At 39.1% G+C, this 17,673-nt stretch overlaps 1 protein-coding gene across 2 annotated transcripts in view; it reads right to left on the bottom strand.

The window, feature by feature from the left end:
- tmem72.S (transmembrane protein 72 S homeolog) overlaps positions 1-17,673 on the bottom strand; it is a 134,457-nt gene that overhangs the window by 86,093 nt on the left and 30,691 nt on the right. The window contains exon 2 of one of the 2 annotated variants that reach the window (XM_041571238.1): positions 11,945-12,020. The exons of the other annotated variant lie outside the window; for it this stretch is intronic. Coding sequence (XP_041427172.1) covers positions 11,945-11,948 — 4 coding nt within the window. The 5' untranslated portion in view covers positions 11,949-12,020. The remainder of the gene's footprint in view (positions 1-11,944; positions 12,021-17,673) is intronic. 2 annotated transcript variants of the gene reach the window in all.

The raw sequence follows: 17,673 nt of genomic DNA, 5'->3' as shown, positions 1-17,673 counted from the left end.
CTACAAACAGAAGCCAGTGAGTCCATTTATGTGTAAACTGCGCTTTTTGAATTTTTCCCATTTTATTGTTTTTAAATTTTTCAAACTGATAAATTTCCTGAACTTTTCCTAGTCATTCTTTTATCGTTGGTACTATATGCGATTTCCAGTACTTCGGTATAAGAGATTTGGCCACATTTATTAAAGTAGATATCAAAGATTTTTTGTATTGAGCTGTAGACAGTTTATTTTTATGCAAAAGGAAAAAGGCCGCTGAATCTTCTATATCTATATCCGTAAATTTATTTAGTAGTCGTTGTATTTCAAGCCAATAAGGACGTATCTTAATGCAGTCCCAAAGGATATGACTTAGGTTTGCTTTCGGGCGATTGCATCTCCAGCAATTATCTGATATATTCCCCTTCATTCTTGCCAGGACCGTAGGGACCTTATACCAATATGAGAGTATCTTTTAGTTATTTTTTAGCTCATTTATTCGGTTCCTCTCTATTTCCGTGAATGTTTCTCCTAGTTCATATTCCCATTTTTGACGAAATTTGCTTATGGGGTAGTCTCCGGACTCCAGAATTATTTTATATAATATTGATATTTCTCGTGTTGGCCTGTTTCGACCCATAAACAATAATTTGAATGCTGTGTCGGGCGGGCCCTCTGCATCCATAACACCGGACTTGCGTATCCTATCCAATCCAGTCCTTGGCTCTGTCATTAATATACTTTGTGATGTATTAAGTTTTCTACCAGTCATCCATTGGTAAGCAAATAAAGAGTTCTTATTGGTCCAATTCCAAAAATTTTTAGGACTTTGGCCAGGTATAAAATCCGGATTATAAAAAATAGGGAGAACTCTTGATTTTTGGCTCAATAAATGCTTCTTGTATTTTATTGCGTCCCAGATTTTAATTATCCCAGGCATCACCGGGCCTATTTCAACTTCCCGTGGACGGTTTTGTTTTGTAAAAGAGCGAGTCTAAGGGGATTGGAGAGTTCTGTTGCTCCACTGCCACCCATAATTTATATTCTTCAGAAAACGACACATCAAACATTCTCTGAAGAACGGCTGCCGCATGATAGAAATACAGGTCAGGTAAACCCAATCCCCCCCTTTCTCTTGATTGTATCAGATGTGTCATTTTCTGCCGTGCTGGTTTTTTGCCCCAAACAAAAACGGATATGGCAGTTCGTAATGTGTGAAAGAAGTATTTGGGGATAGTTAAGGGTAGAGTCTGAAACAAATACAGAAACCGAGGGAGGATATCCATTTTTATTATGTTGATCCTTCCAAACCAGGAAAATCCCGGTTTATCCCAATTTTTCAGTTCCTTCTGCACTTCCTTCAACAAGGGGTTTAAATTATTTGTTAAGCAGTCACTGATTTTGGCCGACACTTTAATCCCCAGATATGTAAAAGATTTGTTCTCTATAGCAAAATCAAATGAATTTCTAATTTGTGTCATCTGTGTCCCTACTAATGAAATATTAAGTAAACTGGATTTTTGATTAAAGACTTCTAATTCTCTCACCAAAATAGTAAGTGTAGAAATGGGATTTGTTATAAAGAAAAGCATATCATCAGCATATGCTGCAACTTTATGTTGGTGATGCTTGACCGTGATACCGGTGATATTGCTGTTATTTCTCACTTTTTGAAGAAACGGTTCCGAGGTTATTATAAACAAGAGTGGCGAGAGTGGACAGCCCTGTCTTGTACCATTTCTGATGTTAAAAGGATCTGAGAGTATCCCATTAATCCGAAACCGTGCTTGTGGACCAATATACAGATTTTTAACGTATTGAATGTAATTAGGGCCCAATCCAATCCACGATAAACTATAAAAAATGAGATTCCAGTCTACTCTATCAAATGCCTTCTCGGCATCAGTAGTTAATAGTGCCAAAGGTACTCTATTTTGTTCACTAAAATGTAGAAGGCTGTATAGACGCAGTGTGTTATCTCGTGCCTCTCTTTTTGGCACAAATCCCACCTGATCCGCATGTATCACTTGTGATATAATTGGTTTAAGACGGTTTGCCAGTACTTTTGCAAAGAGTTTTGTATCCACATTCAGTAGTGAAATTGGTCTGTATCCCTTCACATCCGAGGGGTCTTTTCCTTTTTTGTGTATAAGGGCAATGTGTGCCATAGTGGCTTCTTTTGGCAGGTTCTCTCCACTTAGCAAGCTGTTCAATGCTTTTACATAATGTGGAATCAGATTTGGAGCAAACTTTTTATAATAAAAGCCCATAAATCCATCCGGTCCTGGGGCTTTATTAATTGAAGTATTTTTCAATGCTAACCCAATTTCTGAGATGGTGATAGGGGTTTCCAGAATATCCATGTATTCTTGCGAGACTTCCGGTTTCACTAAATTAGAGAAATACTGCTTCAAGGCCTTTAAATGTTCCTCTTCTGATGAGGTATTTCTCTTCAAGTTGTATAATGCCTGATAGTACTCTCTGAATGCCGCAGCTATTGTTTCAGTACTTGATAGTGTATTCCCTTTATTATCTCTTATTTTAGCGATAACATTTCTCCTTTGCTTACGCCTGAGAGAGGCTGCCAACAAGCGTCCGCACTTATTGCCATGTTCGTAATACATTTGTCGCTGGTACGAAATCGCTTTTTCTGTATATACATTTAGTAGGTCTTCTATTTTATTTCGGATTAACGAGATTCGTTGTAGGATTGTGTTTGTTAAAGAGGAATTATGCGCCTTCTCAAGATCTATTAGCTCTGCATATAACTTGTCATACCTTTGCTTTCTTTCCCTTTTCTTCTGCGTTGAAGGAAGCTTGTGTGCTTCCCAAACAATTAGGTCGTTGGAACCCCTATCTGTATTTTCACTAAAGTAGAGATCTATGTCGTGCCGGGTCTAATAATGACTCGTTCAGTTTCCACTGCCATGATCTACTTTGTGTGCTTGATATATCCACTGAGCATACGTTGGGAGCGTGGTCTGACCATGTTATGGGACCAATGTGCGCTTTCTTAACCATTGGTAGATGGTCTTGTGAAATAAAAAAATAATCAATACGTGAGTATAGGTGGTGTACCATTGAGTAATAAGAGTAATCTCTTGAATTAGGATTGAGAGAACGCCACACATCTATCATTCTGTGAGTATGCAACAATTTTTTTGCCGCCACCAGATATGAATGTGGAATGCTAGTTTTCTGTAGAGAGCAGTCGATTATCGGCTCCAATGCCAGGTTTAAATCACCTCCTATAATTAAAATTCCCTCTGCGAAACCTTCCAAGATATTTAGTATGGATTTTAACGTGCGCAGTTGACCAGAATTCGGCAAATACACGGATGAGAATGTATACATCTTATTACCGATTGCGCCCTTGACTGCCACGCAATAACCCAGTTTGTCTGAAATATGATCTCTATAAGTCCACTGTATTGTATCAGAAATCAGGATTGCTGTTCCTCTAACCTTTTTTTCTAGTGGTTTGCTGACGTATACTGTATTATACCCCCTAAAATTTAATTTAGGCATTGAGTTGATTTTAAAATGAGTTTCCTGAAGGAAGGCAATTCCAATTTTATTATTTTTCATTTCCAATTTTAAGTTATTGCGTTTTACATATGAGTTCATCCCTCTCACATTTAGGGATAATAAGTTTACTAATTTATCCGTCATAGAATCATAATAGACATGAAATGCATATTTAGTATATAGCTCATTTCCCTCTCGATCCGTCCAATAGTCCTCTCGTATTTCCTTCAACACCACGTATACAGACATTCTCTTAATTACTGTTTGATCCCTAAAACACATAAAATACAAAAAAAAAAAGGAGAAAAGAAAAAAGAAGAATAAGAAGTAAGGAACGTTCTCTTGTTAAGATGCTAAATCAGAACTTCCCTTAGTATTTCTGAGATAATTCCTTTGTACCTCCGCCACTATTCAGCCTACCACGTTTCAGGCCAAAATCCCTTCAAAGCCCAAGGGGGAAGGAGGGAGAGAGTGTTATACAACTAAATAAATAGTTATGAGGTTGATGGTCTTGGGGGGGATACACCACCACTATGTTAATGGATTGCTTATAGGACGAGATTGAGTCCCGTCTCTATACTTTCCTATACCCTTGCCAGACACCACAAAGAGGAAGGAAGAAACAAACAAAAAAAAAAAAACAAAAAAAAAAACCCATGAAGCTTAGATCCATATATATATATATATATATATATATATATATATATATATATATATATATATATATATATATATATATATATATATATATATATATATATATATATATATATATATATATATATACATATATATATATATATATATATATATATATATATACATATACATGTACACACATATATACATATATATACATATACATATACATATATATATATAAAACAAACCTCCACCGAGTCTTGTTATTATTCAACATAGTGCATATGATCTATACGTTCTTATAAAAATGCAATATATGTGCATACCTATAAGGAAAAAAAAGAAAAAAAAAATTTCTATAATGTGGTACCAGAAGGAAAAAAAAAACAGGGAAAGAAGGGGGGGGGAGAACAGCAGTTGTGGGAGAGAGAAGCATTGAAAATATAACCGTATATACTTCTATGATATCCTAAAGAGAGTTTTTATTGTATCTCTGTTAACATAGCCTTTTTCCATCTTCCCTTTCCCCACTCTGACGTCGCCTCTCACCCCCACCTCAGCTGGCTTAATTCCTAAGTGAACAAATATCACCTGTACTAGTGAACGTATAACATCATGTAATAAATCCGTGCTATAAAATTATAATGTAGCTCAGAGCTTATTGTGATATACTTTATGACTGATATACAACCAATATATCTAATACTCCTATAAATAATCTACTCAAGATAATATACGTGAAAACATTCGGAAAAACTTCATTTTTATTTTATTTTAAGACATTTAATTTTCCCTCTTTCTTCTTTCTTTCCTCTCCTTCCCCACACATGTGTCCCTGGGCAGATAAATAATATAATAATTAAATTAGTGCAGAATAAGTGATATACAGTGAGTATATAGTTTATGTGGGTATTATACACCTAAAATCTGTCAAATAACTAAATAGTGCTAGTCAGTGTATATTATATGGTGCACTACACCTCCTTAGTGTCTCTTCTCCCCCCCTATGTGTCCCTGGGCAGCCATATAATGTTCCAATAAGTAGTGCAAAGTGAATAATATAGAGTGAATTTATTGTTGTTATACAAACGATATTTAACAAATAACTAGATAATACTAGTCTATGTGTATTATATAGTGCTTTTCACCTCCTGTGTGTCTGTAGAGTGAGAAAGAGAAAGAAGAGGTAAAAGAAAAAAAAAAAAAAAAGGGGGGGGGGAAGGAAAGGGTTTTTTATACAAAAATTAAAAAAACCTTTAGGATAAGCTTCAACTTAGTCTGTACGTTGCTCAACATAATGCATATGGATTGCAGAATCAATACATGTTTATATTAAAAAAAAATTAAAAAAAGAATTAAATATCATATCCATAGTAGAATAAAATAACCTTAATATAGACTTCCACCAAGTATTACGAACATGTGTACGAACATTACTTAGTCTGATAACAATATGCAAAATATATCTAAAAAATAATAAGAAAAAAAACAAAACACACATTTAACATTTATGTTATTTATAATACCAATATATAAAGTCCGGTTACTATTATTACTGTATATGAATAAAAAAAAAAAAAAAAGACCCCAAACATCGCCTAGTCAGACGATTCCCATGTCATTTCTCAACTAGCTCCCCTTCTTACCATTATGCTTCTTTGGGGTTAACTGGCTGTTTCCTCTGTATCTTTACCCAGCCTTGTATATTGGTATCAGGCAGCTCTTCTCCACAATAAACCAATTGTCTCCATTCTTTAAGCTCTATTTTAGACAGCTGTAGTCTATGGCAAAAGGTATCTAGTTCTTCAGGTTCTTTAAGAACAAAAGTTTGCCCGTTATGTTGGGCAGAAAGGGAGAATGGATGGTTCCATCTATATCTGATGCCTTTCTCTGAGAGGGCAGTTGTTAGTGGGCGTTAAAATCATCGTTGCTGTAAGGTCATCCAGGACAGATCCTGGAAGATCTATATTTTACTGCCCTGAAACACACAATTGCCTGCCACCTGCGCCTTTGCCATAATTAACTCTTTAATCATATAGTTATTCAGGCGGCATATTATATCTCGCGGCCTGTCCTCTCGTATATTGAGGCCTGTTGATCTATGCGCCCTATCGAAGTCAATTACCGTGTCCGGCGGTCGTTGCAAAAGCAAATTGAAGACTTCCGTCAATGTGATCTCCAGGTCTCCCGGCTTCACAGACTCTGGTAGGCCTCTGACCCGAACATTATTCCGCTGCCCGCGGTTGTCCAAATCTTCCATCTGGCGCTTTATGAGGTAGATCTGTTTGTGATGCTCATTACTATGCTGGATAGCCTCTTTAATACTTTGCACGTTTGAGGCTACACGTGTATCCAGCTCTTTCAACTGCCCTCCAATGCCTCGTAGTGTCTCCGTAATCTCTGCCATATCCTCCCTCTGTGTTTGTTGAATCTCCGCCGCCATCTCCTGCAGATCGGCTTTAGTGGGGAGCGAGGCCAGAATCTCTTGCAGCTCTTGATTAAATCCGGTCCTCCCGCTCATCCCCTCTGTAGGAATTAGGCTGTGATCTCGTGCCGTCGCCATCTTGCCCGCACCAGAAAGCCTGTTACGGTCGGGTCTTTCAAAGTATCTAGACACAGAGGGTGCCTTCGGCATTGATGGAGGCGTTGAGGCTGTCGCTTGCTGCTTTTTTTTGCCGTCTTTCCCCATATTGGAGGTGAGTCTTTTCTTTTGGCTCGGGTTATGCCGCTATCAGACTTGCTCAGAGACGGGAGCTCCTCAACAACCCGCCCACCTAGCAGCCCATCCGGTCACAATGTTTTACACAATATACAATTTTACTTTGAGGCCCAATTTCCTCCATGATGCCAAGCAGGCAAAATTCTGGTGTAATGATATAAGGGATTGCAAGATTGTCATTCAAGGTTTTCATAATTCCTTTTCCAGCAATCTCTGGGCATGTCAACAATACATAAAACAAATCAGCCAAAGGAAATTGACACCGAAGACATGCTGATGATCTGTTCGGATATATTTTACTTAAAAGGGTTGTTCACCTTCCAAAAACTTTTTTCAATTAAGTTGTTTTTAGATTGTTCCCAAGAAATAAATACCTTTTTCAATTACTTTCCATTATTTATTTTTTCCTGTTTTTCCAAAATCTAAGTTCAAAGTTGAATGTTCCTGTCTCTAGTGTTTCAGTCTGGCAGCTCAGTGATTCAGGTACAGACTCTAAACTGTTTAAATTTTGCAACTTTGAGTTGATACATTTTTCAGCAGCATCTCTGGAGTATTAGCAAATGTTGTATCAGTTCTAACAGCTGCCTGTAAACGAAACCCAGAAATTCTGCTCAGCAGGGACAAAGATAAGAAATGTATCAACTAAATGTACCCATTTACAACAGTTTACAGGGTCAGTGACCCCCCCTCCCAGAGCTGCTTCAGAAGGTGAAAAATTACACTTTACACTTCAATATTAGAAAAAAAGAAAAGAAATATATATATATATACAGTATATATATATATATATATATATATATATATATATATATATATATATACTTGAGTACCCTTGTTGTTTTGCTATTTTGAATGCATGTATCTGCTCAATACTGTTTACTAGAACACCAAATTGGTTGGATTAGCTTGTTAAGCCTTGAACTTGGCAGTTGTGTCCAATATTGAGAAAAGGTATTTAAGGTGGCCAGTTGCAAGTTGCAAGAAGTGCTACTGGTCTGGCCAAATATACTAGAAACATAGAGAAAAAGAAGGGTTTACCTTGACGTGGTATGGCGGCTTACCAATTTTATGATCATAATTTTGTGACTTAAAACCCCTGTTTCTGTATATATATATATGCACTAACATAGATACTGGATTACTTTTGAGAAAGGGGACCAGGGAATGTGCATTGATCAATCCCCCTTCTTTTTCTCTATGTTTGAAGGCTACAAAAAGCTATCTCAGAGGTTTAAATTGTCAGTTTCAACTGTAAGGAATGTAATCAGGAAATGGAAGGCCACAGGCACAGTTGCTGTAAAAAGAAACACAAATCAAAGGAGGGCACTCCAACTAGAAAAAAAGCTTTTTTAAGCAATAATGTCAGAGGAGCTGATAACCCAGGGATACCACCAACAAGTAACCCAAAACTCAATATTGCATATAGTGGGTTTGCACACTTTAAATAATATACAGACCAAATGTGGTAGAGTAAATTTCTTTTTATATATAGATATCAAACATGCATCAAGTAGATCAATATCTAGTACAAGACAGTGTATACAAAGTAGTACTAACAAGTATATACATACCACCAATTTTAAAGCAACAGAATAAAAACAAACCACAATGGATGTATACACTTTGCCAAAGGATGAGAATACCCCAACATTTCGGCACACAAGCCTTTGTCAAGGCGGATTCTGATGTATGGCCATAAATACCTCATTCAATTAGGAGCAGAGGTCTCCGTGTTCGCACGCTCCCAATGCTTCCCTGGATACGTGATCCAGCATCATGATGCGGCTCACTACATGCTGAGCATTAGCTTCTGGCAAATCCTAGCAACTAGTAGCAAGGCTTCGTGTAAATACATTAATTTGACAGTCGGGAAACAGCAGTGACAATCCAGGACATATACCAGCATTATAAACATTTACTCAAGGGAAGCATGGAGCAATTTTACAATGTTTCAAGCAACATATATTCATTCAATAACATATGTATCCTAATAACGGTTCTAGTGCTAGGATACACCAGACGCTAATGTTCAGTGTATTGTCATAGGGAAACTGCGCCTGTAGTGAGGCGCGCCATGACGCTGGATTGCGTATCCAGGGAAATGACACTGGCAGACGTGATGTCACAAATTCGGAAGCATAGGGAGCGCACGAACACGGAGACCTCTGCTCCTAATTAAATGCGGTATTTATACCTTAAATGGTTTGGCCATACATCAGAATCCCCCTTGACAAAGGCTTGTGTGCCGAAACGTTGGGGGTATTCTCATCCTTTGGCAAAGTGTATCCATCCCTTGTGGTTTGTTTTTCTTCTTTTGCTTTGAAATTGGTGGTATGTATATACTTGTTAGTACTACTTTGTATAACAAAAGTACTTGTACTAGATATTGATCTACTAGATATTTGATATCTATATATACAGGGTAGGACTGGGGGGGTCAGGGCCCACTGGGACTGACACATCAGGGTCCCGCAGCCACCACCCTCAGTTAAAGGGCCCCTGCCGCTCCCCCCTCAGTGGCAGGGCCCCCCTACCCCAGTCACTGGGCTCCCTCTGTCCCTCAACCCCCCACCCCAGCTGATGCGTACCTGCTTTTTGTGTATTGCGCATTCCTCATGTGATCAGGCGGGTGTAGGGAAGGACTGCCCGGCACTAGCAGCCGCGCTGCACAAAGCTCCAGTAACTGTCCCAGCTACGTGTACCTGCGTGCTTTGTGTGAACCCACTATATGCAATATACAGTTGCTGTAAAACCCAGGACTGGCAGGCCAAGAAAAATACAGGAGCAGCATATGCAGAGGATTGTGAGAATGGTTACAGACAACCCAAAGATCACCTCCAAAGCCCTGCAAGAACATCTTGCTGCAGATGGTGTATCAGTACATCGTTCTGCCCTTTCTGCACTCACACCACAAACAGTCGCTTGTTGTATGCAAAAGCTCATTTAGACAAGCCCCAGTCATTTTGGAACGAAATGCTTTGGACTGATGAGACAAAAATGTAGTTATTTGGTCATGACAAAAAGCTCTTTGCATGGCGCAAGAAGAACACCACATTCCAAGTAAAACACCTGCTACCTACTGTCAAATTTGGTGGAGGTTCCATCATGCTGTGGGGCTGTATGGCTAGTTCAGGGACTGTGGCCCTTGTTAAAGTCGAGAATTCAACCCAATATCAACAAAATCTTCAGGATAATGTGCAAGCATCAGTCACAGGATTGAAGTTACGCAGGGGTTGGATATTCCAACAAGACAATGACCTTAAACACACTTCAAAATCTACAAAAGCATTTATGCAGAGGGAGAAGTAAAATATTCTGGAATGGGCGTCACAGTCCCTTAACTTAAATATCATCGAAAATCTATGGGATGATTTCAAGCACGCTGTCCATGCTCGGCAGCCATCAAATTTAACCGAACTGTAGAGATTTTGTATGGATGAATGGTCAAAAAAGCCATCCAAAATCCAGACACTCATCAAAGGCTATAGGCGGTGTCTACAGGCTTTTACGTTTGCAAAATGAGGCTCAGCCATGTATTGATGTAATATCTCTGTTGGGGTTCCCAAATGTATGCACTTTTTTATGATGCATATTGCATATTTTCTGTTAATCCAATAAACTTTATGTCACTGCTGAAATACTACTGTTTCCATAAGGCATGTTATATATTAAAAGGAAGTTGCTACTTTGAAAGCTCAGCCACTGATAAACAAAACTCCAAAGAATTAAAAGGGTTTCCCAAACTTTTTCATATGACTGTATATATACTGTATATATATATATATATATATATATATATATATATATATATATATATATATATTTTATTATTATACTTATAATTTCACCATTACAGCTTCCCAGGGGCCCTTTACACCTGAAACATCTTTGTACCAATTTCCACAATGCAGTTGGCTGAAGAGCTGCCATAATTTAATTGGCCCTCACCAGAAACGTAACAAGGTGGGGGCTGGCCCTGGTGTGGGCTGTGCATCCGGGCCCCACCCCCTCCATGCTGTTTTTTTCACGCCTGCAGCCGACTACAGGCAGCTGCAGCGGGGCGCGATCTTCTGGAGGGGCCCTGATCCCCCGGTAGTTATGCCACTGGCCCTCACCATTTATGCTCTAATGTGCAGTAGGTCTGCGAAGGCAGCAAAAGTTTGTCATTGAAACTGGGCCAACTTTCTATATATATATATATATATATATATATATATATATATATCTAAAATAATATATATCTAAAATATATCTACCGCAACACTATCTAAAAATGGGACACAGATTGCCCACACTTAGATTTATGGGCATAGATATGGTCACAGAGCCCACTAGGGGAGGCAACTGGAATCGTCTGTTGTTACAAAGGGAGGTCTTTTGGATTAAGACATTAAATACGGTTACCCCCAACGGTTTGAATGAATATTGTTCTTATAACCCATTCTTGTAATTGTTCTTATAACCCATTCTTGTGATTGTCTATACTTATAGAGCCTTAATAGTCTAGTATAGTGTTATCTAAGGAAGGAAGACGAAATGTAATGAAATACTTATGGACTATCCTATATGCAAACATTTAGTTTTTGTTATATTGGTTTTAAATGGTGTTTTTATGTGATTTGAGATTTTTCCTGTAAAAGTTTTTTAAAAAAAAATTTTTAACACGATTTTATGGTTTAAAAGATATTTATTCATGGCACCATGCACTTTTTCTTCCAGATTGTCCTGCACAACTCACCACTTACCACTTAAGGTTCACGAAGGGTTAACCTGCTTAATTGAATTTGTGGGCGGTGTTTGGTGTTGGGTCACTGATGGTGAGTCTTTATAATCTCTTACAAATCAGAGTGTTGTTATCTTGATAAAGATCCCTCTGGGGATCGAAACGTCGATCTAATAAACTAAGCATTTTTTGAAGAAAAATCCTGGTGTGCGTCAGCTTTTTGGAGTGGATATACAATTTTCCTGTACAGCACCTAGGTAATTGTTCAAGCAGTGTGTGCCCAAGCCTTTGTACATATATGCAGAAAATTTTGCTGGGAGCACCACAAAGAATTAACTCCTTTTAACTGGACTTACCCATTGAAGATGGAGGACTTTATGGAGAAAAGTGGACAAAACCTCTTGTTTGCAGAAACATGGCATATCACGGAGTCTGAAATAGAAAAAGTGTTATGGCATAACACACATACAGATGAACCGTCCGTTGATTGCCCAAAGGATATCTATAATAAGTTAACTCATCTCAAGAAACGTGAAACAGATCTAGATCTACATGGGCTATTTTTATCTGACTACTTTAGATCAAAACGAATACCTAGAGGATTTCGGATTAAAAATACACCAACTATTGGAAGACAAAATCCCGATTTTTGCAGGAAGTGGATTGGGGTGTTAAACAGATGCTCACTAGACCTTATGGTTCTAGTGATTGAAGAAGTCGGTACCGAATTGGTCAAAGTACGTAAAGAACTTGCTGAACTGGAAACCACACACCAATCATTGTGCAGTAGTAGTTCCTTTTTGGAGCTTGGGCATAAATTGAAAAGTAATGTGGAGACCTTTCGGCAGGACTTACTGCGGTTCAAAAAAGAAAAGCTCCGCAAAGTAGAGGAGGACTACCAGCAGCATCGCGTGTATCGGTGGCTGGGAGGAGGCAGAGAGACCGGCGGTTGGAGAGGTGGCACCCAAAGATGGCGAAGAAACAGGGGACGCACGCTGAGCACAGTGGATAGTTCCGGCGATTCAGCAGGCGAGGAGGAACTGACGTCACCAGGACGCGACATTCCCCCAGCACAGGCTGACACTCAGGTTATGTCCATGGGAAGCGAGCGTTCGGTCCATTTTCGCAGGGAGGCCCAACCAACCGATCGAGGTCCAGCAGAGGATCCAATACCAATGAGTACCCGGAGCGCAATCAGAGGCGAACGAGGCGGATTCGGAGGGGGAAGAAGCGGCAAAGGCCGTCCACCCAAGTTCCCGAGATAAATCCCATCTATAATCTTTCGCATCACAGCCTGACTCCGGGTGAGATTTCTCTCTTAAGCAAGGGCACTACATTTGTACCTACTGTTCCTTTTAACAAATTTAAGTGGGAAATACACTGTTATAAGATGGGCAGGAAACTGAAGTTGTTAGACCAATTTGGAGAACAGGATTCTTCCACTGTAACCACAAAATGGAAGAAAAAAAGTGTATATGATCCCTCTTCCACAAATGTTAATATAAATGTGTTCTTACAGACTGTGACGAATGAGGTTAATTCGCTACCTGCAGACACATTTAAAGTACACCCTAATCTTACAGTGCAGGAGAGAAATGCTTTGAAATCATTGAAGAATGACAATACCATCATTATTAAACCTGCCGATAAGGGGGGAGGCATTGTTATTATGGACTATGCTGATTATCGAAAAGAAGCACTCAGACAATTGGAGGATGAAAAAATATATGAAAAACTAAGTACCAACCCTGTAACGAACTTTAAAAATGATATTGCACAAGTGTTGAAATATGCTTTAGATCAGGGGTGGATCACGGAAATAGAAAAGCATTTTCTTTTACAGGATTTTCCGATTTGTCCGGTGTTCTATTGTCTGCCTAAAATCCACAAGAGTTTAAGTAACCCTCCAGGCAGGCCCATTGTCTCCTCAAGAGAAAGTTTATTGCATCCAATTGGATTGTTTTTAGATTATTATCTGCAGGATACAGTCCAAGCATTGCCATATTACCTTAAAGACACACAGCAACTGTTAAATATCATAGCACAAATTACACTGCCAGATGAACCTATCATTCTGGCTAGTCTCGATGTTTGCAGTCTGTACACGATCATTCCCCACCAACAGGGCATAGAAGCGGTACATTGGGCATTGCATAATTCAAATACATATGAAGGCCCACCCATTAACTTTATGTGTCAATTGTTGGAATTGGCCCTGAAATATAACTATTTTAGATTTGAAAATAGTTTTTATTTACAGAGAGAGGGCACATCAATGGGTGCGGCAATGGCTCCTGCATATGCCAACTGCTACATGGCAGCTTTTGAACAACGCAATATTATACCCCAATATGGTGATTCGTTGTTATTATATTTGCGCTATATAGATGATATTCTGATAATCTGGCGTGGTAAGGAAAATGAGCTTCTAAATATGGTTGATGCAATTAACTCATTGGACACACCTGTGAAATTTACTGTCACACATAATACACAGAATATCCAATTTTTGGACATTGAGTTATTCAGACATAACAAAGGTTTGGGACACAAGTTATTTCGTAAGCCCACTGACCGAAACACACTGCTATATGCTACAAGTCACCACCCCCCTAGCTCTAAAAAGGCAGTTCCATTTTCACAGTTTTTAAGAACCATGAGAAATAATTCAGACTGCATTATAGGGGAGGAACAGGTACTGGATACATTCAACCGTTTTAAACAGAGGGGATACAGTCAACAGACCTTAACCATGTCCCTCAATAAAGCCCGAGAACATCTAACATATAAACAAACATCACAACAAGATAGGTTGCCAAAAAAACAGGATCGGTTCATTATAACCAGTGATTATACCTCGGGCTCTAATGCCATTAGAACAATTGTAGAAAATAGCTGGCCAGTTTTACAGAGTGATAAGAAATTAGCTCAAAATATAACCCAAAAACCATTGTGGGGTTACAAAAGAGGTAAGAATTTAAAAGATCTTTTGATGCAGACTGACCCCACTAAATGCTACATGGACAATGGTAATGTTTTAAGTAAATTGAAAAAAGGCTGCTATAGGTGTGCGAGTTGTATTACCTGCAGGTCTATGTCAACTGGGGTATCTTTTAAACATCCCCATACGGGAAAAGATATACAAATTAAACAACGTATTTCTTGTACTTCAACTCACGTTATCTACATGATAACGTGTCCCTGTGGTTTATCTTATGTGGGAAAGACACAGAATACGCTCCGTGAACGTATGGGCAACCATAGGTCTTCAATAAAACGGGCATTCGAGACAGGGAAATCAGATTTACCCTTACCGCAACACTATCTAAAAATGGGACACAGATTGCCCACACTTAGATTTATGGGCATAGATATGGTCACAGAGCCCACTAGGGGAGGCAACTGGAATCGTCTGTTGTTACAAAGGGAGGTCTTTTGGATTAAGACATTAAATACGGTTACCCCCAACGGTTTGAATGAATATTGTTCTTATAACCCATTCTTGTAATTGTTCTTATAACCCATTCTTGTGATTGTCTATACTTATAGAGCCTTAATAGTCTAGTATAGTGTTATCTAAGGAAAGAAGACGAAATGTAATGAAATACTTATGGACTATCCTATATGCAAACATTTAGTTTTTGTTATATTGGTTTTAAATGGTGTTTTTATGTGATTTGAGATTTTTCCTGTAAAAGTTTTTTAAAAAAAATTTTTAACACGATTTTATGGTTTAAAAGATATTTATTCATGGCACCATGCACTTTTTCTTCCAGATTGTCCTGCACAACTCACCACTTGCCACTTAAGGTTCACGAAGGGTTAACCTGCTTAATTGAATTTGTGGGAGGTGTTTGGTGTTGGGTCACTGATGGTGAGTCTTTATAATCTCTTACAAATCAGAGTGTTGTTATCTTGATAAAGATCCCTCTGGGGATCGAAACGTCGATCTAATAAACTAAGCATTTTTTGAAGAAAAATCCTGGTGTGCGTCAGCTTTTTGGAGTGTATATATATATATATATATATATATATATATATATATATATATATATATATATATATATATATATATATATATATATATATATATATATATATATATATATATATATATAGAAACAGCACGTAGTACCGGCACTCCCAGGATTTGCATAAAAAACTCAAAAGTTCGATATATTGAAATAAATGAAAAAAGGTTTATTAAATCCGACGTTTCGGTTCCTCACAGGAACCTTTCTCAAGGACAAACAGTGCTGGACAGGAAGTGACAGTTTAAATACCCAAAAGTGCGCCAAAACAGTTGCTAGGCAGCCACTGACTCCACCTCCACCCCCATGAGTGATAGGACCCAAGTAAAGCGAGTCCATGTGAGTTAAGGAACACACAAGCGTATATATATATGCATAAACAGAACATGAACAATCCAAAAAGAGAAAAAGAAGGGGATGCACACTGGTCATAGCAATGGGCCTCATGGTGTGTGACCTTATTGGTAGGCCCACTCAAGCATACAGTAAAGAGACCGAAAGGGACCATATGGTGGGTTCATAGCATCATATCTCCTATCTCGGATAGTATGTGGGCTGCAATACATTGTCAAGCCCAGGTACTGCATTGGTGGATGGGCCAATCTAATGAATTAGCCGTGGGTGTAGGCAATATACTGTGTCCTGATTCACTTTCTGCGTGTCAATCACAGATGCATATCAGACACGTGTCCCATCTGTCTGCCCCTTGGCCATTTTCCTCAGAGGGTATTCAGCGTCCAATGCCTGCCCTCGCAACAGCTAAGGGCTAAACATGGACAAACAACACCTGGGTCCACAGTGCCAGGACTGGCCCGTGTCCATATTGAGTGGCTCATTGTGAAGGTATCACCTTCGGATATAGCATTAGACAACACACCTCGTGACATCTATCATAATCTACTGAACCTCAAAAAAAGGGAGATTGACCTCCAGTTACATGGGGTATACCTATCCAACTACCACAGGCAGAAACTCATTCCGCGTGGTTTCAGAGTCACTAACATCCCCACCTTAGGGAGAAATAATCCTGAATTTTGTAGTAAATGGTGCGGGATACTAAACCGCTGTTCATTTGACCTAATACTACTGGTAGTGGAGCAGGTGGGTAAAGAACTAGCCTTAGTTAAGCAAGAAATAAAACAGACAGAGGAACAATACCTTGATTGCCTTAAGGATGACACCACTTCTGACTGGCTAAACAAAATTAAGTCGCTCTTAGAGAAACATAAACAAGATTTAGCCAGTTTTAAACAAAATAAACTTAGAAAAGTGTCAGACGACTACAAAAACAAACGTGTCTATGGCTGGCTAATGGGAATTAACAACACCCAACGCAGGGGTCCCTTTATACGTAGGAGACGGGTTCCCAAATCTCTACAAACTGTTGACAGCTCTGACCAATCCACCGACTCAGACTCAGGTGTAGACCCCAAAGGCCAAGACGCTTTTTTAGGAGTGGCTACCCGCTCCAAGAAAGACCCTGGCATAAGAAAAGACGGCGCAGGCACATCAGACGGGGGGGGAGGAAACCCAAGAGGCAAGCCCCCACGAGCCAGGAGACTGTAATTTTCAACTTAAGCCAGCACGTGCTCACGCCTGGCGAGATAGCCCTCCTTAATAAAGGACTCTCTTACATCCCACAACACAAACCGGATACTTTTGAACTACTTGTCGACATACACAAATTTCAAAGGAAGCTCAAGCTTAAAGAACATTTCCGTGACACCTCTGAAAGGACCATGCCCCTCTTCAAAAAGAAAAGTACATTTGACCCCCCCAACACACCGGCGGCCATTCGCACCTTCAGCAAAGTACTGCACAAAGAGGCTAGCTCCTTGACACAGCAATGCCATAGGACTCCCAACCTTACACGCGTCGAACGGGAAGCCATTGGGACGCTTAAGGGTGACAAAAATCTAGTCATTCGGCCTGCTGACAAAGGGGGTTCCATTGTATTACTAGACTATGCATACTATCGTACTGAGATTCTGTCACAACTAGCAGATTCCTTAACTTATCAACCCTTGACAGGTGACCCGACGCTCAAATACAAA

This window comes from Xenopus laevis, chromosome 7S (assembly GCF_017654675.1).
Source record: "Xenopus laevis strain J_2021 chromosome 7S, Xenopus_laevis_v10.1, whole genome shotgun sequence".
In the NCBI taxonomy this organism is placed as follows: domain Eukaryota; kingdom Metazoa; phylum Chordata; class Amphibia; order Anura; family Pipidae; genus Xenopus; species Xenopus laevis.
Note: the sequence above shows the minus strand (reverse complement) of the source record. Positions and strands in the feature narration are given on the sequence as shown.